The sequence below is a fragment of the Gobius niger genome (genome assembly GCF_951799975.1).
Source record: "Gobius niger genome assembly, chromosome: 5".
Classification (NCBI taxonomy): domain Eukaryota; kingdom Metazoa; phylum Chordata; class Actinopteri; order Gobiiformes; family Gobiidae; genus Gobius; species Gobius niger.
The window spans coordinates 18,851,289-18,878,506 of NC_136856.1; the positions used below are offsets into that span (position 1 = coordinate 18,851,289).

Consider the following 27,218-nt stretch of genomic DNA (forward strand, 5'->3'; position numbering starts at 1 on the left):
TGTCCAATCGAGTTATTGCAGACTTCCTTTACCACAACGCAAGCTGCTCGCGAGATCACATATCAAGGTAATTAGACTGAGAATTTCATAATTGGCTCCGTGGCTGTTGGTGAGCGCTAGAAATCTGAGCAATGCAAACAAAAGGAGTGGAGGAAAAAAAGAAAAAAAAGAAAAAGGCTAGATATCCACAGCATCTGCCTTCCCTTTCTGCCGAGACACAATGCTTGTGGGGGTGAAAGCCTTTGTAACAGAGTGACTTGGTTCAACCGCCGTATGGAAAACATCTAAGGTATGTGTGTCCTAGCAGTGGCGTGTGTTATACTTGGCGTGCGCTGGTCCATGGTGAGAATATTCAATGCGAAAGATTACCGGTGCTGTCTTGCGCTGGCCTACTTTTTGCGGTGTCGACTTTTTTCTGCAGCAGTCCCCCTGACCAAAAATAGAAATGTGAAAAAGCATAAGACACTTTTCTTCTACTAAAGGCTTGTGCCACGAATTAAACAGAGCAATATTTCACACGAACTTGAAGAGCAACACTATTCACCCACAAGTTATAATGAACATTTAGCCCGTTTCAGCTCACTCCAAACAAAGGACTGTTCCTGCATTTGTTCACAAGCGTTGACACACACACACACACACACACACACTTGGGAGACTAAGCCGGACCAATGAAGTACATAGTCCCGCATCAGAAAACCACAATGGGAATGAGTGTCAGGTCAAAGTGCCCCTCTGCACAGCTAGAAAGTCCCGGGTTCGATTCCCGGACCGTGTGGGCCTTGTGGTGTGGAGTGTTCAGGTTCTGTCTGGGTGGGTTTCCTTTGGGTGCTCCGGTTTTCCACGTTGACCCACAACAAGCTCAATCAGCTAATCCTCCAGCTGACCATGAGTCTAACAGGGGGCCAGACAAACTACTGCAACGGAACTTTTCTGACATTGTGATTTACTGTTGTAGGACTCTACAATTCCCATGTAGATTCAAAGCTTCTTTTTGTTTGCTTTCAACGTGAGATCAAACAACTTTGGTGTGTCATCAGCTTCGTGTACTTTGCTGTATTTACTTTGACGAAGAGTGGTGCTGTATACTTGTGGGGGATATTGGGAGTGAGCTGGTTCAACATTACCTCCACACATTCAGGTTATAAAGTCACTGTGGACGGTGCCTATATATTTGGAGATGCAATATTTATCTATTTTACAGCTGGTGCTCGTGTAAGAACGATCCGCTCCCTCCTCCGGCCTGTTGCCCCGGAGACGAGAAACTAGCCAATGGGATGACCTTAACAGGCTCCTCTTTCTTATAGTGTCTGTCCAGGGTGTTGTAGAACTGCGGACGGTTTGTTCCTTTGTCTAGATCATTGCTTTTTTTGGGCACAGACCGACCCAAAGTGTGCCGGCCGTCCATGAGCCCCAGGCCGACCAGGGTGGCTTTGCTGGCGCCGCGGGGACAGGTCTGGAAGCCGAAGGAGTGCAGAGGGTCGGAGATGGAGGTGCCGGTGGAGGCGGTGGTGGGGGTGGAGGCCGGTGAGCTGTTCACGGGGCTTTGGAAGTGGGCCATCACGGGGGGCATCCAGCAGCTGTCCGAGTGGCCAAGGATCAGACACTCCTGGGTGCAGGTCTCAGAGGCTTCGGCCAGCGCTTTCTGCAGGTTCACCTCGATGGCTACAGGAGAAAGAAAAGAAATGGTTAGTACAATCAGTAGTAATAATGTTGACAAGCTACAAGCCCTGTTCGGAGTGGCAGTGGGAAGTTATACTTTTTATTACTATCCATCCATCCATTTTCTTCCGCTTTATCCGGGGCCGGGTCGCGGGGGCAGCAGTCTCAGCAGAGATGCCCAAACTTCCCGATCCACACACACCTCCTCCAGCTGTTCTGGGGGGACCCCGAGGCGACACCAGGCCAGCTCGGAGACATAGTCCCACCACCGTGTCCTGGGTCTTCCACGAGGCCTTGTCCCACTAGGACATGCCTGGAACACCTCCCGCGGGAGGCGACCAGGAGGCATCCGGAACAGATGCCCGAGCCACCTCAGCTGCTCCTTTCGACGTGGAGGAGCAGCGACTCTACTCTGAGCTCCTCCCGGGTAACTGAGCTCCTCACCCGATCTCGAAGGGTGCACCCAGCCACCCTGCGAAGGAAACTCATTTCAGCCGCCTGTATTCGCGATCGCGACTTTTTATTACTATTACCTCTCTAATTCTAACTATATTCTGTAGTTAGAATTAGAGATGCACCAATCCAGCTTTTTTGCTACCGATGCTGAGTATCTGCTGATATCTGATATTTACCAATACCAAGACAATTTCTTAAAAGTGTCTTTCTCTGAGTGAAAAATTGACTTCTCTATTGTAAGATCATGTTACAGATCACTTATCGATTATATCTACTGATAAACTCTTAGATAAACATTTAACAAGTATGACGTTTATTCTGATCAATACAAATATGTTAGATCAGTTATTTCTTAAACTAAAATACAAACACTTGGCTTCAGCATTGGCCGATTTTATTTTATTTGGCTACTTCAGTTATTTCTATTCTGACCTAACCTTGATTAGTTTCCGTTAGCATTAGCATGCTATTGCTAATCGCAGAATTTTGCTTTGGCGATCAAAAATACATTTGCGGAGGCTAAAACTCAGCGATTGAATTCTCCTGGTTCTTAGCTTTACAATGATATACAGCATCCCCATATTCACTTAGATCTAGGTGGTGAATGTTGTGTTTTTAAGGCGTTGACCAAAACTGGTATTGGTTCAGTATCAGATATTTGTAGCCGACACCCAATATTTTTCCAGTATCGGCTCCGATATCCGATACCAGTATCGGATTGGTGCATCCCTAGTTAGAATAGCAAGGGTCCTGCCATGGATTTTTTGGCTTACCGTGGTGATTTTTGTACTATTTAAGTTAGTTTAACTGTAATGTTGAAAATATTTTGGCTGGTTTTATGTCATTTGCAGCAGTTTTGTTTATCCCTCTTACCCCCGATTTAACCGAGTGCATTTTCTCCAGTTCGGCTTTACCCAAATCTAAAAGCTTCTCGACTGGAAGGCAAAGCAGTGTAATGCCTCATTTGAAAGTTTTTTTGTCTTGTTTTCGTTGTTTTTTGTCGTTTCTTGTTGCTTCCTTCATCGCTTTAGTCCTTGCTTTTTGATCACACATTCGTCACTTTTCACTTTTCAGTTTTTATTGTGTTATCGTTGCTTTTCCGGCACGTTTTCGCTGCTTTTTTTGTGTGTCAATTGTTAATCGCATTTCTGTCGCTTGTTGTTGTAGTTTCATCCTCAGGTTGGGGTTAAGAGGTTGAAAATGTACCATGGCAAACGGAATGGGTTACCAATATGTAACAAGATGAAAGCAGTGTTTTTCCCCCCCGTTAAGGCGACACAACGAAGTCATGAATCCTAATATACATAATATACAAAGGAGGTCTTATCAGCGTTTTGACCCACTAAATGTCAAGCTTTTAGCAAAATGAAAGTTGATGAGAAATGATAAAGGCTTTATTTCATCTGGTAATGAGAAAACAGCAGCGGAGCATTTCATTCCCATTGCTATTCCCACGACTCTTTCTGTTTACCTACAGTACGCAAGGAATTCCCTAAAGCTTAATTAGCATAATAAAAAAAAAGGCTGCGTTTGTGTCGTAGACAGGCTTTACTGTGTTAAATATTTAATGAACGACTCAACAAAGCTTTGCTACATGAAATCACTGTCGGCGCGCCGCACTTTTACAACTCTTTTGATCTGTCAGAGTCCAAAACAAATCTGGTCAAAAAGTTGAAATCATGACGGTATTTCAGGATTTGGGCACATCCATGATTTCAAACAGGCGAGCAGTACCGATGCATTACTCAAGAAAATGCACTTGAAATTTGAAACTGTTCTTCTAGGAGTCATTTTTAATTACAGGGGCTCGTCGTATAATTAGAATATCATGAAAAAGTGCATTTACTTCTGTTATTCAGCTTAAACTGTCAAACTATATGATAGACTCATTACATACAAAGTGAGATATGTAGCCTTTATTCGGCATCATTTTAAGTATTATGGCTCACAGTTTGTAAAAAAAACATTTAAAATGTCAGAAAATTGTATTTTATCAGTTCATCTATTATCATCAAAATTATAACAAAGGCTTGACATATGTCACTTTGCATGTAATAAGCTAATAGTTTCACATTTGAAGTTGAATAACATTTTCATGATATTCTAATTATATGACGAGCACCTGTATTATTCCAATTTATGCAAGAATAATGTCATGATTTACTGCTTTTCAATATTTTATGGTGTATTCTTTGGAAATAACACAAATGAGACTTTTACACTTAGTACTGAAGAAGTATTTTCACCAATACTTAATCGCTTAACCCACCGCCTGAACCAAGCATTTTCTCCAGTTTGGCATTACTCAAATCTAAAAGCTTCCTGACAATAGTGACAAAAACGTGACGAAAAAGCGACAAAAACACCACAAAAGAGCAACAAAAAGGTGAATAATATCAATAAAGGTTTGTGAAGATCAATTTAGATGAGTTTTGTAGGTCTCAGCTTTCAAATGAGACATCCCACTGCACACCTATAGGCTGTAACCTTTTAGATTTGGGCAACGCTGAACTCGGATCAGAGATGAAACCTTACTTTACATATCCAGGTTCCTTTGATCAAACGTCTACTCGAGTTAAGTTGTCTGAAAGTAATGTTACTCTTCCTTGAATACATATTTTGACGACCTGCTCTACCCACCTCTGATTTTATGCACACGAGGGAAGGAGCTGAAAAAAAATTAAATAAATGAAAGAAGATGGCACCGGGCAAAGCTAAACACTCAAACTATCTTATCTCATTATCCGCTCACTGACATCACATGTGGAATGAGTCTGGGATGAGGCCGCAGCGTTGAGCCTGGCCAATAAAGCCTGTCAGCCACATAATTAGAATGTAAAACAGTGTGCACCAAGGCAACCAGGAGCCCGCAACACCCCCACCCTACGCCCCCCCATCCCCCACCCCCGTCTACACACACACACACATGCACACAACAAAGAAAGAGTGCTTCTCATTCAACATCACATTGCTCTTCTAGGCCCCTGCTTCAAGCTGTCATGTAGAAATTATTTAGTATATTTGCATAAGTAAGAATGCTATAAATAATTAAACGGCCTTAGACCCAAGTGCTGGGACAGCCAGTTCTTTCACACGCATCACTTCGACAGGATTGTATAATTTTGTTGCTTAGACTCTTAGACAAAATCTCTTGTGCTCATTGTTTTATGTCACGCACAGTAATTCCCATTTTGAAACAAACGAGCGTTTACAAAATAATGATGATAAAAAAGTTTGAAGCGCTATATGCTACCAACAGTTGTTTGATTTCACTGAAGCACTTTAACCCTCTAGCTCCCACCTTAACCGAGTGGATTTTCCCCAGCGTTACCCAAGTCTGTAAGCTTCTCGACAGGAAAGGTCACAGCGTCATTTTTGGCCAGTGTAAAGTCTAAATTTGAAAGCTAAGACCTACAGAACTCATATAAGCGTCTTCCTGGTTTTTGTTATCACGTTTTAGTAGTTTTTGTTGTATTTTCAAAGCATTTTTGTCATGTTTTCATTGCTTTTTTTGTTGGATTTTTGCCACATTTTCATCACATTTTCGTCATGTTTTTGTCACATTTTCGTCCATTTTTTTGAATTTTTTTGTCAATTTTTTGTCACATTTTTGTCATGTTTTTTTCCACATTTTAATGTAATGTAACTGTGATCAATCCACAAAAATGAAACATAAAATGAAACAAAAAAAAGCAACAAAAACGTGACAACCATTACGAGCAATTAGCTCAGATGAGTTTTGTTGGTCTTTGCTTTCAATTTTTTTAAAAATTTTTTTATTGATTTTTATTGATTTATTTGGTTGAGACAGTGCATGTTCATGAACATACATGGGCCTCATGCATGTAAACACGCCACGCCGGATTGTAGCCGTGGGTTAATTTCCATCCGTCGTCACCCATGGGCTCTCTCAAACACACTCTCATTCCTCCAGGCCTTATTGTACATGTTTTTAGTGGTGGGGGAAACCGGAATACCCAGAGGAAACCTACGTAGAGAGACCAAGCAAAATCCACACAGAAAGGCCACCGTCCAGGTGGGAATCGAACCCGGGACCTTCTAGCTGTGAAGCACAAGCGCTGCAGTGCTGTACTGGCTGTCTGTAAGCTCCAGCTGAGAAGCTTCTAGATTTGGGGAAAGCCTGGAGAAAATGTGCTCAGTTAAAGCTGGGGTTAAGAAGTTGAAAACAAATTGATTTTGCACAATAAGTTTTTTTCTCAGGACACATCTTGATTCATCAACCAATACATTTAATTTCACAGTTTTGTTCATTCTTTTGTTTATTCTGAAACTTACCATTGTGTAAACTAAAGCTCCTTCTGAAAGTCACTTAATCCATGTACTGATTAGCAGAATATTGTATTTCAAAAAGCATGACATATATTGTAACAGCTGCTTAAATCGCGGTCGAAACAGTCTAGCTTCCAAGCAGAATGGTCTTGCACATTTTTGGTCCTCCACCAGATTGCACAGTGCAGCGTCAACTTTAATTATGAGAGCGGAGTGAGAAAATGTACAGGCCGGTATAAATTCTGAGGATATATTTGGAAAGCCCGGGTGCAGTCAAATCTGTTCGCTCCATATTGAAGCCGAGCCTTGGAGCAGGAGTGCATAAATCCCCTGGGCGGTAAATGTGTCGCCTTTCACAGGGTCACTAACTTCATTAAGGCTAAAATGGATGCAGCTCGCCCATTCTACGAGCGAGCACAATAGACTCGAGCCAAGTCTGGGCCGCGTTGTCTCTTATCTGCAGCTGATGTGCAAGTTTTGATTCAGAGAGTATCATGTCAGGCTTTATCCAAATCTAAAAGCTTCCGGAGTGGGGCTTTCTTGTTGATTTTTTTGTTGCTTTTTCATCACTCTTTAGTCATGTGTTTTTGTTGCTTTTTTTCTATAGTGCTATTGTTGCTTTTCCGGCACGTTTCTGTCTATTTTTTGTCACATTTTTGTTGCACATTCATCCTCGTTTTCGTCGCTGTTTTGATGCTTTCAGATTTGGGGAAAGTGTGCTCGGTTCAGGTCGCAAAGTTTTCTCTCTCAGCACATAAGAATTAGCTGTCTCATAAAGGTGTCCAGTGGTGACAATATTCAGAAGGATGTGCTTGATGTTGGTCAGGTGGAAGGACTTTCAGCCGTCGGATTATGATCGGGTTCAACATTCGTAGATATTCTGTGAGAAGATTTCTTTTCCGAAACCGTCGCTCTCCCATTGAGTTGTACAGGCCCCTGCACTCCAACTGAAGTTATGGTCCTACCTATCCTACCTATACGTTTGTTAAGTGATGATGTCATCGCTCTACTTCCGGGTCCAACGGAGCTTTAGCTGTATTCATTATAATGGGATTTAGCTGATTTTAATCTGCCTTAGAGCCGACTACATGGCTCTTTCTAAACATCTGATCACAAAGAATTATTACATTTACTCTGGAATTCCCCTAATAATGCTTTTCTGGCATTAATTATCAGATTATGTTTCTAATACACAACAAAGGCTTATTTTAAATATAAAAATATCTTAATTTTACCGGAGAAATGGTGAGATATATTGTTCGAAGGTGTAAAACAGTTTTTGGCCTTTTATCTGTTGTTATTTCAGCAGGAGATTCAGATAAAGTTGTGTTTTTACTGTGTTCCCGTGGCGCTCAGTTAACATGGGACCGAAGAGGTCCAGATAAAATCAGTTACTACATGAAAACAAAGCCGTTTTCAGGCCGCGCAGAGAAACGCTGCAGTGTTGACATTTTACACAAATCAATCCACTGAACATCAAATTGTTCTCCGCTTAAATGAACGGGCTTCGCTCTCGACCGGAAGTGTCAATACAACGGAAGTGCCGAGACAGCATCTCTGGAATCGCCCGTATATGGACATGTTTGAAACAGTTAAGGGGGAAAACAAAGAAGAGAAAAATCTTAACTTTCTCCAATTTATTAAAAAAAATACTTTAACAAATGCAGAATTATTGATATAGTTTTTTACCCAATAGAGTTCGGGAAATTCCACAGTTACCATGGAGATCCGCCATCAGTTGCAGCTGTTAGCATACACTTCCATTGACTAATATATAACATTAACATATAACATTAGCTAAAAATAGTATACAAAGTGGAGAAAAAAGCTGCGGGACAACTCCGTTAGCTGCTGAGGGACTGCTGGTAAATACATCTAACACACTGTGGTGTAGCTATTAGTCTTTTCATGTGAACAATAACTCAGTATTTTAACTTTTAAAATCTCCATTAGTTTACAATTGCTGCAATCATGACCTCACTTTTCCGAACTCTATAAAGACACAAAGACATGGGAAAGGAGCAAAGTGGTTCAACTGCCCATAATGACATAAATAACGGAGAACATGATGCGTCATGTTAAACATCCATAAGGACCCGATTAAGGCTTGACTTTATTATTCATGTGTGATACATAAGTTTGAGATGCCGTCTGTATCTATGGGTTTGGTCTCTGCTGACATAAATCATATAAATTAATATAATACACACATAAAAAGCATAACTTCTGTTTCCTCAAATAACTCTCAGCTGGAAAATTTGGCAATTCTTTTCCTCTACAAATTTTGGCATCGGTGAGAGCCTAGAGCCTATATGTGGAAGTGGGTCCGAGTATATTTGCAAAAGCCTTGTTATTTCCAGAAAATGCTCTGCGAATAAAACTTAATTTTAGAGGCAAAACAGCATCCTCATTTTCAGAGCTGTGGCACAATAGACCGGGGCCAAGCCTCTCCAAGTGTTATGCAGCTCTTGATGTCTTTTCAGAGCAGGTATGCCTCCTGGATTTTTTGATGGGGCTATTAGCATGAACTTCTTATTCAGCAAGCGTCCAAGCCTGTACATACACAAACATCTTTGGGACACTTCCCTATTCCAGCTTTAACCTATCAACACAGCCAAAGGTGAGGGTGTCTTTTCAACTTGCTTTATAAAAAAAAAAAAAAAAAAGGGAAAGATATGTCTTGGTAACTTCACACAGCTCCATGTCAAGAGTCTCTAAATTTAGTATTCAATATTACACTTCTAGCCTCTCCAAAAAAGACACCGGACTATTTTCCTATTCCAGTGGGATGGTTTGGATTTGTGGTAAAGGGGTTTTTTGGGGGCAGGTGTGAGCTCTCTGTGAGTGATGTCGCTGACAGCTAAAGCTAGAGGTATAGTGGCTTGTGATGGCACCGCAGTCTTTTTGTATTCAGGGGAAACAATCGTACCCCGCGGAGCTTTCTAGAGGAATCACACATCACTGACGCCAAAGATCCTCCCAGTGGCACAAAACATCCCTTTTGTAAATTCCCATCAAGAGTGTTTGAGTGGCAGACAAGCAGGAATAATGGCAAATGTTAGAGGAGAAGAGATCCGTGCTTTTCAAACTGCTGCATGGGTGTCAGTAGTAGTATGTGGTGTTCTTCTAGACAGGTGCCTTGGAGTTTCTAAAAGTTCAGATTGAATGAATTGTAGAAACTGCTGAGAGTAGTTTATGTCGGCCCCTATTTCAGTTCTGGTCGAAAGTCTTTGTGTTTGTGCACTATGTTGTCCCTGTAGCGAAATGTGTCGTCTGCATTTGACCTTGTACTTTTTGGTTTCGATGGGATAAAATAGAGCACCCAGAGCAAACTCATCCAGACATGGGGAGAACATGGAAACTCCACACAGAATGGAATCAAACCCTGGACCTTTTTGACAAGGTTATCTGGTTATCTGGCTCCAGTTTTGCGATAGTTCTCTTAACACACAGCTAGATGTATGTTGTAAAAAACAAAAACAAAAAAAAAACATGTTGTCATGGGTTTAGATTAGGGCCCCAACCGATATGGATTTTTGGTGTCCGATACCGATATGAAGGGGGTCAATGGCCAATAGCTGATATATATATAGGCCGATATTTTAAGTAATTTAATTTGATGTTTGTTTGTTTTTGTTTATCTTTCAAATAGTATATCAAAGGATACAGAGTTTAAAAAATGTCCAAACTAAGAATTGCCTCTAAAATCCGGCACTGTCACTCAAAAAGTTGTTTCTTTGGGTCTGAAGTGCCGTCATGCACGAGCTTAATATAGAACCTGCAGTTATGCGGAAGACCTGAGGTGGCAGTAGTGAGTATAAAAATGACCAACTCGCATCTAGTCTATGCATTTAGCATTATACTAAAGGTTTAAATCATAAACATATATCTAATAGAGGTCGACCGATGTGGGTTTTTCTGAGGCCGATGCTGATATGCACCAGCGTTGACAGGTGTGACAGCAGGGGGCGCTGTATATTTATGTTTTGTAGGTACTTCAGAGGTAAGTCTCTATCTCTTATGGTTCCGAAATTATACACAAAAGTCTACAACATAACATACGTAAAATAGGTGAACAAACTGGTGACCAATTTCTTCTCTCCCCTGAGGACTAGAAAGGTATGGAGAGCTCATTTAAAAGCCCAGATTGAGCCTTTTCCGGTGCATAAAACGAGAAGTCTCTATCTGTTATCATCTATCGTCCGATATCGAAAATACCCAAATATTGGTTGGGCCCTAGTTTCGATCTCATTTGGTCTAAGTTTTCTAATCATTCTTTTGTAGGTTTAGAGAGCTGGTTTCGAGCAGTTAATGGTCACTTGATGTAGATGGTATAGTCCAACACTACACTTAATAATAATAGCCCACTTCCCATCCGACCTTTCAGATTCCTGGTCTGAAGCACCTCTGTGGCTTTTTGCCTTATTGTAGGTTATTCTATTAACTGTGTTCCCTTGTACAAATCCCACAGTGGCAGAGGTCAAGGCTTGAACCTGAGCGCGCTAACTTGTGGTCATACGCAAGGTCGACACCAGAGGTACCCTTCAGCAATCTGCTTCTGCAACATCGACACATCCTTTGGCCCGGCGCACTTCAAACTCCTCTACACCCACCGTCGCCTGACCTTACATATCTGCACTCAGACGGCTTGTACTAGCCCTTGACACATTTATAAGAAAGGCACAGATAACAAAGACAATGCTTTTAAAAAAAAATGCCTTTATTGTCTTAAGCTTTTGAAATAGTTTGAAGCTGTAGATTCGCTTTATTTATTTTTTCACCGCGCAATTGTTGAATACAAGTTGTTCTAGGGCATTGATTTCCAGACTGTGGTTCAGGTTCCCCAGGTGTACACAAAATGACTCAGGGTAGTGTTAAAAATAATAATAGTAAGACTTTCAGTGCAAATATTCCATAGCACAGTAAAAATGTACATTGTGTGCCTGGCCTACTGTGTTTTCGATATGGAGGTTGTACAGCAGTAATGATAAGCTTTAATCTTCTCTTCTGGTCTGCTTGCCCAAACTGCTGCATGCTAATGGTGTGATTACTGTACACAGTTGGCGATATCAAGATAATTACATGTTTATTTCGGCGTCAAGGTAATGTCATAGTGAGGTGATTTATGCAAAATAAAAACAGCAGTATAAAAACACCAATGCAAAAGCTGTTTACTGAGAGTTTTAGCTTCTGACATCTCTATCTTTATTATGCTCAAAAAGCCTCTAAGTTTTAAATGCCAACTCTGGCCCTAAGACAAAACACAGTGTTTACTAGTCTATTTAGCTTATTTTTTTGTTTTGCTGCAGTTGAAGACATAACATGGCAGTTGATATATTAAAGATGATATTTAGTGAAAAAGCGAGTTACATCTTGATTTGATTCACATTAAGGTTCACACATCCAAATCTGAGCCATTATTTCAGCGGCACGCACTCATTATAGCTAATTAAAAGGATAATTGCATGCATCTAGGACGCTAAACTCCTCCAACTACCGTCGAGACTGTGGACCGGGCCTGAGACTCATCCTGCGGGGTTAATTGGTGCACTCTTTCTTTCCAGATCTGTACTCGCAAACTATGCATCACTACTGCTATCAATACAATGTTATTTCCTATGGCCATATTGGCCTATCATATGGAAAAGGTCAGGTCCAATGTTGTCATTTTGCATTAGAAAGCAACAATATGTGGTGATGAGTTGAACTGGGCGTGGAAGGAAAGGAACTGTTTACCTGCAGACCAGGTATGGGCCCAGTATATAATGGTCCAAACATAGTTTTGCCTAAATCCGTATAGAGACCATAGTGCACCTCCTAGTGTTTGTACCTATAGTAGAGATTAGATCGGGCCCAAAAAATCAAGCCCGACCCAACCCGAGCCCGCGGTTATAAAGCCCGACCCGACCCAGCCCGAGCAATTAACGTGAATTGTCAGCCCGAACCCGAAACAAACCCGACGTAAATAATTATTTATTTAAGGCTCAGATAAGTGCATCTGCACAGCAGAACCATGTTTGCAAGGTACGCGGCTACGCGCACGGCATACGTGCACGTAGCAGTAGCGCACATACCTGAGTGGACAGAGACGTACGCGGCGCGGAGCAGCTCAATGTGTCTTGTCTCCTCTTTGCCGTCTCCTCTTTTCCGTATCTCTCTCTCCTCCTCCATGTTTCATAAACATGGCGCACTACAAAAGCTACTTTTTACGCAGTAACAGGAACCAAACTGCTTATTTATCCACTGTTAATGAAACGCTGTCCTGAGAGAAAGAGTGAAGAGTGATGTTCTCTGTGTGGCGCCGGTATCACAGCCTGACCATGCTGTTTAAACGTGACAACACAGCAGCACGTGCGCCCGCCCCCCGCACCTGCACCACCTACCTCCCGGACTCCTCTATTTTACATTGCGTATTGCCACATTTTGTATCCAATAGACTCTGCCCATTGCATAGATTTTTATTAGAGATTATAATGACATTAATAAAAATAAAAAATAAAAAAAAACTTGAGCCCGACCCGACCCGAGCCCGACTCTCATGCGGGAAATGTCGGCCCGGCCCGGCCCGAATGTCGGGTCGGGCTCGGGCCGGGCTCGGGCTCGGGTCTAAAATCTAACCTCTAACCTATAGGGACAAGAATCTGGTGCTATGGCCCTGATACTTATCTATCACAGTTGTTTATTACCAGCATTATCACATCAATACTGTGTCTTTGCGTTGTTTGATTGCTTTTCTTAATCCAATTTAATCAATTGCAACAATTTCAACACATCATTAGTTTTGACACAACCCTCAAATTCAACATTTGACAAGTGTCTCTCTTTAAAATAAAAAATAACTTTCTCAGCTCTCCATAATAAAACTGTCCATTGATAACAGGATAGTTATGCCACTACCTTTGTTTCTGTACAATGCATTGAAACAGTACTGACCAACCTTTTGAATAGAAACAAAAAGAAGTACAAAAAGAATAACATTTAAAGTCCTCTTTTTCACTTTTGGATATTTTCACATTTTTAATGCACCACGCCAACACCGTGTCCTGTGTTACTGTGAAGTCTGTTAACTTTCATTGTCTTTGACACATTGACTGTCATTACCAAGCAGTTGTTTTTCGCTGTTCCCCTTAAGAAACTTAACAACCACAACAGTTTTTACCTGTCGTATAACTTCTGGAAGAGCACAAAAGTGCACAGAAAATGTAAGCAGTAACTGAAGCAAAGAGAAACAAAGGCAGCCTAATCTCACCTACAGCTTTTTGTTACGTTGTGTCAGTTTATTTGGGAAGAAAAACATGAGCCACTGCCAGAAAATAATTATAGAAAGAAATAGTAAGTCAGAAGTCATGAATATAGACCTCTTTTGAATCAAAACTATTGTTAATAATTACACAACTGCAATGCCCTGCTGCCTGAGTATACAAATACATAAAAAATAGACTGTGCAAAAGGAAAGTGGGGTGTGGAAAAATGCCTCATCTTGAACGGAACAAGCCCAAAAGATTGAAACATAAGAATCCAGGAGAAGAAAAAAATCTTCAAACAAATAGGATCTCAGTTGAAATAATTGGGTTTGTAATTACCAAGACCTTATCAGTGAACTCGCTCCTATACCCACTCCAAACCCACAATCTGGATAAGCAAATGGATGGCCATTAATAATAATAGCGCTATTAACACTGCTTGATGTCGGATGGAAAAGCAAGATGCCATTACTTTCATCACTGCTCGGGCAATCGTTATTTGAAGGAGAGAGTAATGCCTCACTTTCCCTGAATTCCAAGTGGGCGCCTCCTGCTTGGCAGCATTTCATCATTTTTTTTTTTTTTTTTTTGGCTTTCAAGATGCATAAGATGATGCGACTGATTCAAAAGTTAGATAGTGCGTGCCCATATGAGTCTATGTAAATTTAGGCCTAACTCAAGCGAGGAAACTTAAGGGCATACATTATACTCATGAAAAGCCGTGGAGCTGAATTAGGAATAGGCAAGAAGTGTGACTTATCTGGGATAAAGCTGGCACTGCTGCGGTGAGAGAAAATGAACTTTTTATTCTGTGTCAGAGCGGGGTGTTATTTGGATTTCTTTACTTTTATCAGTCAGGGGTACAGTCTAATCTCTGGAGACGGCTAAGAGAGCTGTCATTGTCACTGCTCACAAGGGCACCTGGTGGGAAGTAAATAATGCTCAGGGGCGGTGTACAGTCAGCCAGCCACAGACAAGGCAGAGGCCAACAGAGGGCAGCGTTCTTGTGTGTAATGCTTCTATTGTTACACTTTTGTAAGGTCTTTTCAAACATTTAAGGTGGACACATTTGGGCCCTACTTGCCCTCTGACAGTCTCACAGAAAAAGGGTTATTCCTCGAAAATCAAAATCAAAACCGTACATCTTCGTCTTGGTGTTTCCCTGCTTGGATAAGAATTCAGGAACAGGCCACCGTTTTCCATACTGAGATATTACTGAGCTTAGACGAGTTGATGCGTACCAGTCTGGTCTTTGTGCATGCGCTCGGCCAAACGGGCGTGAAGTTAGAAGCGACCAGCGATGCTTTCCCTATTTAAATACAGTTACTTGAGTACTTACACAATCCAAGTAGAGTTACACAAAATGAAACATGTCGATTTTCTAAGCGGATAAAAAGGGGTACTATATTGTAAGCCGAGCAGTTCGACGTCCGTGCAGTAAAGTGAAAATATTACTGCTAACATCACCCCCGTTTGGCCCCATAGAGGAGAGGCGAAACGCTAAAAACATCTTCGGTCTTTTCGCGTGACTGAGCGCATGCACAAAGACCAGACAGGTACACATCAACTCGTCTAAGCTCAGGTAAGAAAATATCTCAGTACAGGAAAACGGTGGCCTGTTAAAAACCCACCGCTCAAGCTAGACCTCTCCATAACAGTTTTTTTCCCCCTTGAAACCCGGACTGTAAGCCTATAGATTCACCACTTCTGCATCACTATAACCAGAATGCACTCCTTTCAAAACCACTTGATCACCCACTCTTGCCTATTTGAATGCCAAAGATCCTTGAGTTTTCTATTGACAGGGTACTTTAAGTTTTATGGACCTCTCTGTACAAATATATTCATTATCTTATGCTAACAGCTTAGGTTTGGCCATGATAAGGCAACATTGAGCAAAAATTATAAAATCTTCACACATTTTTTCTACAATGGATAATGTGACAAATACTTATCGGCTCCCATTATGTCTTAATGTGTTTGAAATGTGTCAATAGTGAACACACAAGCAACCTTGGGGCATTTTCCCCGAAGAGTAATGCAAAAGTTCTAGACCTATGGCGCCGTCAGAAAATCAATGGCTTTTCTTTAACAAACAGCAGCCGTAAAATGAATGGCCTTTGCACTGAAGGCAATGCAACATTAGATAAGACGAACCAAGGTTGTCCATGTATTTGCACTCGACTAATTACTTCTGACTCTTTCACTAAGACGGCCGCTGACAAAGGATGAGCCTCGCGGCCACATACGCATTCATCAGCACCTGTACTGTTCCCTACCTGTAATCCATCTACCCTTGCCTCCTCCGCCGACCCCTCTTGCTTTTTCCCAGCGTTTGACCCATTGTAACAGAAAGTAATTGCGTTCAGAAAACAACATCTAATGATTACTTTATCTAGGAGTCGGCGAGAGAGAGAGAGAGAGGGAAGAAAAGTCACAGACAGGTACTTTCAGCACGAAGAGGAGGGCCTTTTTGTTCTCGACACACAATTTCAGACAACAAAGAATATTATTGACTGAGCTGAGATTAGAACACCAAAACAAATAACAAGAAAGCACGGGGAGAGGACAAAGTGCACAAAGAAAAGAAAGGATACCTCCAACAACTGTGGCGCCAAGTACGAGCGTCTTTCTTTTTGTTGCCATTGATTAAAAGCATGTTGCAGGGTTGAGGTGGCTATTTCTATTACAACGAACACAAACAAAATGCAGAGGTAATTTAATGTAAATGTCTTCTCTCGCCACAGTCACCTTTGTTGTCAAAAAAACCTGTGGGAAAGTACCCGCTCAGAAAAGTTTGTGCCAGCAAAAAAGAAAGAAAGGCGGCACAGACCACCCCGAGAATCTGAAGAAGAAGAAGTGATCAAACTATGAGGGGCTGATGAGTATATGGGTTCAGTAATAACTCAATAACTCAAATATGCCGACATGTATGTGTTCTCAATTCATTTTTTTTTCAAGTCTTTAAGCCTTGGGGCAGCCCGGTACAGACATATTTTGGGTAAAACGCTGTGAGACAGTGGACCTCAACGTCAACACGGCACACTGGTCTTATTTCCGTCAGCGTGAGTCTGGTAGGTAGAGCTCCCAAAAGTGGTTCTGGTGGTGACACTTGACTTTTGCAGTGCGTGACATTGGTTGATTACATCGCCTTCATTATGTGCAGAGTCGTTTTGGGCGTCCCCAGCTGAGGACGCGTTGCCGGTGTCACCATCAACACAATCAGACCCGACCAAATACACAGCGTGGGCCAGAGAGACGAGAGGAGCAAACACAGTAACAATCTGCAATCAGCCTTCATCACCACAATGACACACAGAGAAGAAGACACTGGCTTTTGATGAGGGGCACGGGCTCAAAACAAGCACGTGCATTTTAAAGAATCCCCCACTGGATCCAACTACGTTTGTTGAATTATCTGATACCATATGTGGTGATACATATATTTTACAGTAATAAAGAGGGGTAAAGCTTGTAGATAAAAATGGCATGTGCAAAAAAGTAGCACATGCAACCGGTGCAACCAGGGCATGCCTTGTGTTGCGTAGTCTCATTATGATTTTTTTTTTATACAACCATGTGCAATTAACAACATTATTGCATACATATAGACTACACTGGACATATTCCAGTGTAGTCAAACCAGTACTGACTAACTGTGATCACCGTTCACTTAAAGGCAGAACTCAGTAACTCATGCCCCTAGAGGCCATAAGCGCCAGTGCAGGTGTCATAGCATGTTGCAGTTTTTTTTACTCATTAATTGTCCGTGAGAGTAATACTACGCTGACAGAAAAGACAAAGGGAGAGAGGGATATTGCACATTGTGCCACAACCCGATGACAAAATGGAGATAATTTTTGTCAAACTTGGCTGTAAATACTGCTAAAGTGGCGCTAGCCTGCAGCTAGCTTTGCCCGTTAGCTCATAGCTTCTTCTTCGTGATTCCATTAGTGTGTATTGCGCTACCGGGTCGGAGGCAGGGAAAGTTGCAAGCATGGTTTTCTGGCCAGAGACACCAGAGGGAGATGAAAGACCCCCCAATCATCCCATTAACACTTGTAGTACCCCCAGAGGCACTACGAAAAGGATTTATTAAGGTAAACAAGTTACGTAGTACTGCTTTAATTCGCCTATTCTTTGACACAGGCATGCTGCTGTGTTGCAATCATCTGGGTGGAATCAAATATTTTGAAGGATGAAATGGAACCTGATTTGTACAGCGCTTGTAAGTACTTCTGTTTGTATTATTTATTATTCATTATGCAGCAGGTTATATGAACTCACATATTACATTACATCTGTAGTATTCTCTTTGGATTGAAGATCACTGCCATTTATTTTCTGCAACCAGGTATTGCAGACGGTGCAGCACAGCTCTGTCTCCATGAAAATACTGTCCCTCACATAAAGATTAAAGTGAAGAGTGAAGAATATGTATAATATGCATGCAGTATGCAAACACCAAGGATATCAACGGTATGCAATTGGACTCTGTGAATATGTAGATTTTAACAAAAATATAATCCAACCAAAAATGCATTGCAAATGTAGAGATTTCCATATATGGTGAGCCAGATGGGGATATGGAAAAGTGGTGAATATACATGCATTTTAGAAAGACTGAAATAAAGAACAGAGGCCGATTAAGTGGGAAAATATCTGTTTGGTATTTGCAAGAAGATCCGATTGTTCCAGCAAGAGCTATCTAAACAATCACGATTACTGAGGCGAAGGCTTTGATCTAAAAATGTAAATGTCACTTTTAACACACTGCGCTTTTCCTTTTTTCCAAACATGAAATTAAGGGGGGGGGGGGGGGTTGAAATGAGAAGGATGAGTAGATCCCAAAATAATTACACATGTTGACAAAGAACTGGAAAATGTTGACACAAAGGGAAGCGCTGTAAAAAAAAAGAAACAAAAAAGAAAAAAAGAAAAAAAAAGACTATGATTGTTTCGCATAATTCTTCGACGGACAGCGAGACCGACTGCAGCCACTAACGGCGAGCAGCATCCTGTGTCATGTAACAAGCAAATTCATCAAGCTGACCTGCTGCCCCCAATTATTATGGAAAACAAGAAAGAATCAAATTAACATTGAAGATGCGCTGCTGGCCGGTGCGGAGCCCACGGATGCGGTGGGTGGAGGGGTAAGGAGGAAGGGAAGCTAATAAACAAGGTGCCACCGCATGGGCTATATATCTTGCAGTCATTGATGATTAGCGCCGGTTTCCTTTAGCCATACATTACGGTTATTGCATCCACGGGCGGGCAGATAGGATACAGCGGGACAGTGAAGGCCATCGTTCACTCAGAAGCTGGTGGAGAGCACTCAGCAGTGGTACGTCGCTATTTTAGTGCCGGGACCATTTGGGAACCACGGAAAATGATGTATACAGTAAAAGACCAAGGCCATTTTGGTGGTATGTGTTTTTGAAAATGCATGGCTGTTCCATAAAAAGGGGGTATTGTTTATTTGAAGACGTTGCTCGAGCCACCTTCAGTCCTTTTTTTAGAATGTCCTATGCTAATGGTCATAAACAAGTCTGTGAGATTGGATACCATAACATGACAACACTACAGCCACCTGCCTGTTATTGCGGGTTATAACATCATGTGTAATAGCCACCTGCCTGATGTGCCTCTTAAGCGGGGGGGAAACATTCGCTGGCTGTCTAATGCTCCCCCAACAAATGCTACTATTAAGATTAAAAAAAAACAATGCATTATTATTAAGATGCTCTGTGATTCACTTTACCCGGCATAGACGCAACTATTTCCATAAACTGATGAACAATACTACAAATGGAATGTGTTCATTCTTATGGATTCATCGTCCAAATACAGTATCAGCAGTCCTTTGTTATGAAATACCGTAGGAGTGTGTAGCTATCAGCAGCCACGCTTCATTCTGTTCCTTTTCTGTATTCAACACATTTGGTAATGAGCTGCAGACTAAATAGTGCCTGTGTACAGTATTAGTCACAGTCATTATTGTGTTTTCCCATATCACAGCGCATGGTGCAGTGAGGGTTTTAATACGAGGGGCAGAGTCTCAGCAGATCCCCCGTGTGCATGTACTCTTTAAAGGTTTTCCTTTTCCAAAGTGCCACCGACCCTCCTCTGGGGACAACTATTAATTTTTCACCGAAACCTTTCCCTGAATAATGAATTCTGTCCTATTTATACGCTGTGATAAGTCCACTGAATGTCTAAAAAGGGGGTTATCACATAAAGGGTAAGACTTTTTTTTTTCACAGCAGGTCTTTTTATGCTTAACATGTTTAATTCATCCGCGTCGGCATGTTCTTGAAAGCCCAGGAAAAGTCATATAATGCAGCGCTGGTAAACATGAAAGCAGACACAAGGAGCACATTCAATAAATCGCAGCTTTACTTTTGCCTGTTTTGATGTTGACTGTCACAATCCTCTGCCCGAGCAGCAGTCGCGGAAAGTTCAGAACTGCGCCTTTTATTCCTGGAGGCTCGGGTTGACAGATACACGCTCACTAAAATCGCACAGCTACTCAGTGACTGGTGTTAATGTTGCTGTCAGCGCGCACTTTATTTGAGGGCGGCTGGGAGCGGGCATTGTCAAGTCAAAGACTGAGAGAGCTGTGTAAACAGCGAGAGGCTTGGACAGCGGTGAATGAGCCAATACCGCTCTAAACATGTGCATCTTAAAAGTGGTGGCAAGAAATACAATACATGAGAGGTGGTTTTTTTTTGTGTAAGTGAAATGCAAATAGTTGCTCATAAAGAAAATAAATTCTCTTTTAATACGGCTATCTTGGCCATTATTGCAATTTCCCCGCAAAACTACCTATCTGTCACAATCTATAATGTGTTGGAAATTATTTTTAGCCCGACTAGACAGAGTCACACCTGAAATGCCCTGATGCGTGTTCTACATAATAAAACTCAATTAGACCACTTACAGTCCAGGACATTAGCTGTTCATTATAGTGAGATAAATATTCATAAGATGAACTCATTTTGCCCTATGCATTATGACAATTAAGTCATTAGTGGGTTGTACATTGTGTTGTCAAGACTATCAACGGGCTGCATAGAACAGTGTTGTCACTCAAACATTATTACCAAGATCCTGTTTGTCTAAACTGTTTGGTGGTGATTCAGTGTAAACTTTTAATGCATCACTATGGAGACTGCCTTCTTGTGTGGAGTAATGTAATTATGTGCAGATTAAGTCTTTTAATTCATTTTCTATCCTTATAATACCAAAACATGAAAGGGGAAAGGTTTAAATTTGATCAACCTACGCAATATGCGCATGATAAGCATGGAAATACTCGATTTTACTGCTGGGTGGATCTAACGATGTTTCATGTCCTCACCCATAACAACGACATAAACAGTTTGTTGTTGTTGTTTTTTTTGTCTAAATTGAACCAAATTACAAATGAACAAGAAGGCTTCAGTGTGACTGTTTGTTGCCACTGTCTCGCTGAGTTCTCATATCAGAACCATGCACACAGAAACTATTCTTGCGAGAGAGAGAGAGAAAGAGTGAGAGAGAGAAAAAAAACACTTTCAATTAAAAGTTTTGTCTAAATTTGCTCCTAGTGAGTGTGTCCAACAGAATTCTCATTTAGTTTTTGGAGTTGTGTCACCATAAAAATAGCAAAGAAATCAAATGAAAGGGCAAAAGCGGAAAGTAGGTCCTCTGATTGCGCTGTGCCCCTGATGACAGAGAGAATGCTCCAGTGACTCCTGCTGTCCGTGGAGGAAAAGCTGAAAATAGCCACACAACTGGTTTGCTCTAGAGACAACTGCAACCCATTGACCTCAATGTCTTTTATAGTGTTTAGCCCAGAGCGCTCGCGATGAGATATTAACACCCTCGCTGCCTTTGATTTTCGTGGTGGGCTGTCAACGCCGAAGGGTGCCTGTATGTGTCCTGAGGGGCTCTCTTTGCGCGGCGACGCTGTAAAATAAAATGGTACATCTCCAAAAAGATGTTATATTTCCTATATTTCCTTTTTGTCCCCATCCTTAGCCTGTTTCTGTAATACATTCCTCGATCACTGTTTAAAATGTCAATGAGTTATTAGAAATGATATGAAGCTTAAGTGTGATTCCAAGACCTACCTGCAGCCCCCCCATTCATCCCTTCATCTCAAGCTTCCCCTCTTAAGCCGCCTCGTTCACTGCCTCGGCCGTTTCCCGGCGTGCTGCGACCCTCCTCCGCCCCCCCTCTGCCTGGCATCACCTTTACTCCAATCGTTGACATTCATCGTCCACTGTCTATTTTGTAAAACTAGCTACTTAGTCAATCAGTAAGTCAGTCAGTCGAATAGTTTCTATCTGGACACAAATAACTGCTCAAGTCACTGTTGCTAAATTATCCCAAATCAACATTAAATGGCGTACAAGCTCACGTGGAGGAAAAGTGACCTTGGCTGATGAGCTTGAAGGCCTTGGCTTTAAAGAATACAGCCTGAATCTATCTTTGTAGACATGATTCTAAACGATGACAACTAATATGACCTTCGGAGAGTCACAAAACATTCTCCTTTCACTCAGAACAGGTTATTTATTCAGTGTCCTATTTTACATCAGGCCCAAGTCACCTCGCTCCAAAGTTTCCCCATCACCTTTTTTAGTTTTCTCCACTTGTTCCCGCTCCACGCACGACATCTAAAGTCAAGTCCAGTCAATCAGAGTGACATTCAATTCACCGAAATTGATGACTTGCCATGAGCCTTTCCAATTTTTATCTCATCCGTTGTCCTCTTTTTTTTTTTTTTACTTTGGTCCATCGCCGACTTCCACCTGTCTCGCTGTGATATTGCTAATTATTTCAAACTATCAGGTAGGCACTTACAATTTCAATTAAATCCCGTCTTGCCCACTGACCTTGGGATGGAAGGAGGGGTGAAACTCTCCAACCCTGGAACACTTCCGCTTAGCAGTCACAAATGCCATATAACAGGAAATTCAAAAACTTCATTTGCGCAGGACTTGAGTGAATACACACCAAATTCACACGGGCAAGGAAGGAACAGTGCTATTCTCCGAAGAACACTTCATGTGATCGTTGTTGAGTGCCCGATTAGAGATGCAAAGAGCATGGCTTCTGATACTGTATACCTGTGACGGGCAAATACACACGCCAACATTTTAAAGAAGTTACTTTTGCCATCCCCCTGTTTGTAATACAAGTGTTAAAGCAGTACTAAGTAACTCTTCCCCCTAGAGGCCATAAGCGCAACTGCAGGTGTAGTAGCAAGTTACGATTTTTTAACTTATTAATTGTCTTGGAGAGTAAATACTACGCTGACAGGAAAGGCGAAGGGAGAGAGGGTTACTGTGCACCCAATTATACAATGGAAATATTTTTTTTCACTCAAACCTGGCTGTAAATACTGTTTAAAGTGACGTTAGCCCGCAGTTAGCTTTGCCCGTTAGCATGTTAGCTTCTTCTTCGTGATTCCATTAGTGTGTATTGCTTTCTCCGCACCGGTGGCAGTCAAGTTGCAAACATGGTTTTCTGGTCAGAGACACCAGGGAGAGATGAAAGACCCTAAAATCATCCCATTAACACTTGTATTATCCCCACAGGGACTACGAAAAGGATTTATTAAGGTAAACACGTTACTTAGTACTGCTTTAATGGGATGATTGGGGGGTCTTTCATCTCACCCTGGTGTCTCTGATCAGAAAACCACCCTTGCAAACTTTTCCTGCTCCGGGTTGGAGGCCCAATGCACACTAATGGAATCACAAAGCTAACTGCGGGCTAGCGCCACTTTAGCAGTATTTACAGGCAAGTTTGAGTGAAAAAACTTATCTCCGTTGTGTTGTGGCACAATATACAATATCCCTCTCTCCCTTTGTCTTTTCTGTCAGCGTAGTATTTACTCTCACGGACAATTCATGATTAAAAAAAATGCAACACCTGCAGTGGCAGTTATGGCCTCTAGAGGCATGAGTTACGTAGTTCTGCTTTAAGAATGGCCTGTTCAAATATTGTTACGGGGGGGGGGGGCTGGTAAAGTGCCGTGGAGAGATTCAGAATCCCTTTGATGATCAAGGGATATTCCACATTCTTTTAACACGTAAAGCATACAGTATAATATAAATTCATGATGATTTGGTTCCAAAATATAATAAGTCCTTCTGTTCATGTAAAATTCAAAACCACTGGAGCAACTCATTTCAAGATCTGTCGCTGAACAGGTCAGGACTAATTAGCTGTAAATTTTCATTCATGCGGCACGTGAATCGAACCAGAGAACTCCTTTCCGAGAGGCTAACCATAGCCATAGCCAATGAAACCTGAGGAGGAAGGGGGGGGGACTATCTGTGTACGAAAAACAATTGTGTGCTATTTGACAGCTAATGCAATCAAAGACTCCCCTGGCAGACTCGATACGGTGCCAATCAAGAGAGAGCCGGCGCCCGGTGACTCCAGCAGCACCACGCCAGCGCTGCCTTCCATTTCGGTGTCACAGATTCAACCCGAAACTCCAGTCAATATCTGAGCACGGGGCTAATGTTGATTGATGACATTCACACAACCCCCTGCACTCCCAGGCTACACAGACCAGTCACCCCCGATGGTCCAAAATAAATGCCATTAATAACCCTTTTAGTCAAAATGAGAGCACATTGATCCATAAGGGAGAGTCAAATATAATAAACAAACGGTACAAAAAACAGCAAAACATAGTGCAAAATGTATAAGAGCGGTAATTATAGGGCGACTGGGACAATGAGTACAATCAAATTCATCAAGACTGAAAATGAAAAACTGCAAAACCACAGTGATGCTAAATTACCACTAAGTTAATTGTGAATCTCTCTGCATTTTCAATTATGTGCAAATTTACAAAATTACAATCTTCTATTATGGGGTAATTTGAATTGCTGAAATTATCACTTTTTTACTCTGATCCGGAACCAAAGAAGTAAACCCTGGTCCGGCTGAAAACGTGGGTCTCTGTCCCCAGTCTCAGGTGTGAATGTGACCTTAAAAGGTGAAGATAAAAAGAAAAGAAACGGATTTACATAACGCAATGTACGTTGAGTTTTAATTGACAAATATTTATAAACAACATCCTTGAACATCATGGTTGAGCACAAAATATGATTAAAATCCAGGTATTATATATTTATACAACTTCAACATTTTCTAAAGTGATTAACTTACTTCCTTTTGTCGTACAGCATTCTTCTCCCACAGACAACGTTTAACTAAAGGTCAGCCATGATTGATTGAAGGTGTAATTATAATAATGACTTTAATAAATTATAAAAGAATAGATCCTTCCTTCCCATTGACAATTACAGCGCCATTCAAAGCGCTTGTATTAGAGCAATCTTTTGCAAATATGCTAATAATTAAAGTGACATTTCTCTTGTTACTGCCTTCTATTGCTGTACCTGTGCAGACCTATCATTGCTCTGTCTGGAATAATAAGCAAGATTATTACCCCTGTGAGCAAATGATTCAGATGCAGATTTGTGTGAAACATGCTAATGGTAGGCGGTAGCAGACACCTCCTAACCCAGAAATGTCAGCGCACTGCAAAAAACATATGAATTTAACTCAATGTACATGTCACCTGAAATGAAATAATTTCCCTGCTCCCAGTTGGATTTCAGACGCTTCTTTCTGTCATTCTTTACACTTCCTTATAAATTGTGTTTGTTTTTCATACCCCCGTAAGATATTCAGCTTTAACAACATTGACACTCCCGCAAATCAAGGAGGGATTGGGAATACAGTAAACGAGAGCACTGTTCTAATTTTTTGGTAAAGTTTGTTGTAGGATAAACTTCACCTTCTTGTATCTACTCTTCTGGTAGATTGTGCTGGTTTTGTGTATAATGTAAAAAACAAATTGCTGCTTGATTCCTGTTTAGATCTTGGTTTCAACTAGCAGTCCAAATTAATCGCATTAATCGAAGATGTAATTAATTATGATGATTAATTAAATTAATCACATTAATCGCATCATATGTTTTGACCAAACACACTTAAAAGCACACACATGACTTCAAAGACAAAGCACTTGTATTAACTACATATTGTAAGCCAAGAGTCTCCAGTCCTTTCACACGATGAGGTACTTTTATGAAACAAAAGCGACAAAGACTAACTTATGCATCAAAAAGGCTTGTCTAATTTTCCTATTTCAACAACAATGATTTAAATTTTGTCCTTATACTCTACTTTATGAACCTAGAAGTTTGTAGATTCTGTCCAATGTTCAGCACCAAAGAAAATGTGCTGAACATTTTCTTGTTCAGCACATTTTAGTGACTTGATAAGTCACTAAAATGTGACTTATCAATCCTGGAGCTGAAGAAATCCCACTTAAAAGCTGTTGGGCTTTTCTCATAATTATGAAACTGTGAATATTTGGTTAATGAAATGTGCAATCAATAATCAAATGCTTTAAATGTAAGTGTTTTATGTTGGACAAGTTTTAAAAATGAATAGAATTATTAGAGAAAAATTAATGTGATTAAGTGTGATTAATCGCAATTTTAAAAAATTAATCGATTGACAGCCCTAGTTTTAATGTGCAAACCGGGTTTCATAATAAAAGTAATGCAAAGGCTTTTCGTTGTACAATAAGACACAACTGTAGCTACAGCTGCGCTGGAAGAGTATCAATGTTCCTTCACTACCACATCACATTCAAGACCAGTGAGTGAATCAGAATCATTTATAAATGGGCACACAACAGAGTTGGTGGTGGAATTTGTTTCCAGTACAGCACATCATGCTCACATGTCTCCTGCGTCAGTCACATACAGATAGTCAATGCTACATTGTCCTGCCCAAGGACAACACGACTGCACATTGGTTGGAGATGTTAGCTACTGCACCACATGACCCACTGTCAAGCGCCTATTTATGACCTGGTTTAGTGGTAGATTTAGATTTGATTTAGTTTAGTGACTGTGCATTTACTCATCCATTCATCCATATACTTATTTGACCTTTACTTAACCATCCCCCTGAGATTCAGAATCTCTTTTCAGTAGGAGAAGAGACCGGGAGAACATGCAAATACTGAAAAGTGCCACCGAACCGTTAAGGGTTTTGACTTTGCATACCGCTCTGGAGCTCTATTATCGATGATGAGTATGCCTTAAAAAAACTGCATGTTATTGAATGGGTTTGTCTCCCTATCCCTGACGCTGTGATCATGGTGCTGATTTACAGTGGCACTCAGGGACCCATCACCCTGGAGATAGACTCACCAAAGGCAGGTTAACCATCACTCTCCCCGACAGCTAAAAGAAAAAGCCATTTACTAATTTGCCAGCATGTGACCACTGCAGTTTCCCATTCATTATTCATTAGGCAAATTTAATCAGGCGTCATACCTCATCTGGAGCTAAAATAACAACTCTTGACAGTACACACACCATTATGTGATGAATGACTGCTTTTAAAACCATTTTAATTTGAAGCGATCATCATGCCCAGCTGGTATTTTTATTTTCACCTGGATCCAAATATATCTTGTCACTTAGCTCCCGGGTGTTTTGTACATCATGACTGATATTTAAAGGGAAATTA

At 41.2% G+C, this 27,218-nt stretch overlaps 1 protein-coding gene across 1 annotated transcript in view; it reads right to left on the reverse strand.

Annotated features, from left to right (window-relative positions):
* Positions 1-799: 799 nt before the first annotated feature.
* The window catches only part of pcdh11 (protocadherin 11), a 181,464-nt gene continuing 155,045 nt past the window's right edge, over positions 800-27,218 (reverse strand). Inside the window, exon 6 of the mRNA XM_079556374.1 lies at positions 800-1,665. Coding sequence (XP_079412500.1) covers positions 1,199-1,665 — 467 coding nt within the window. The 3' untranslated portion in view covers positions 800-1,198. The remainder of the gene's footprint in view (positions 1,666-27,218) is intronic.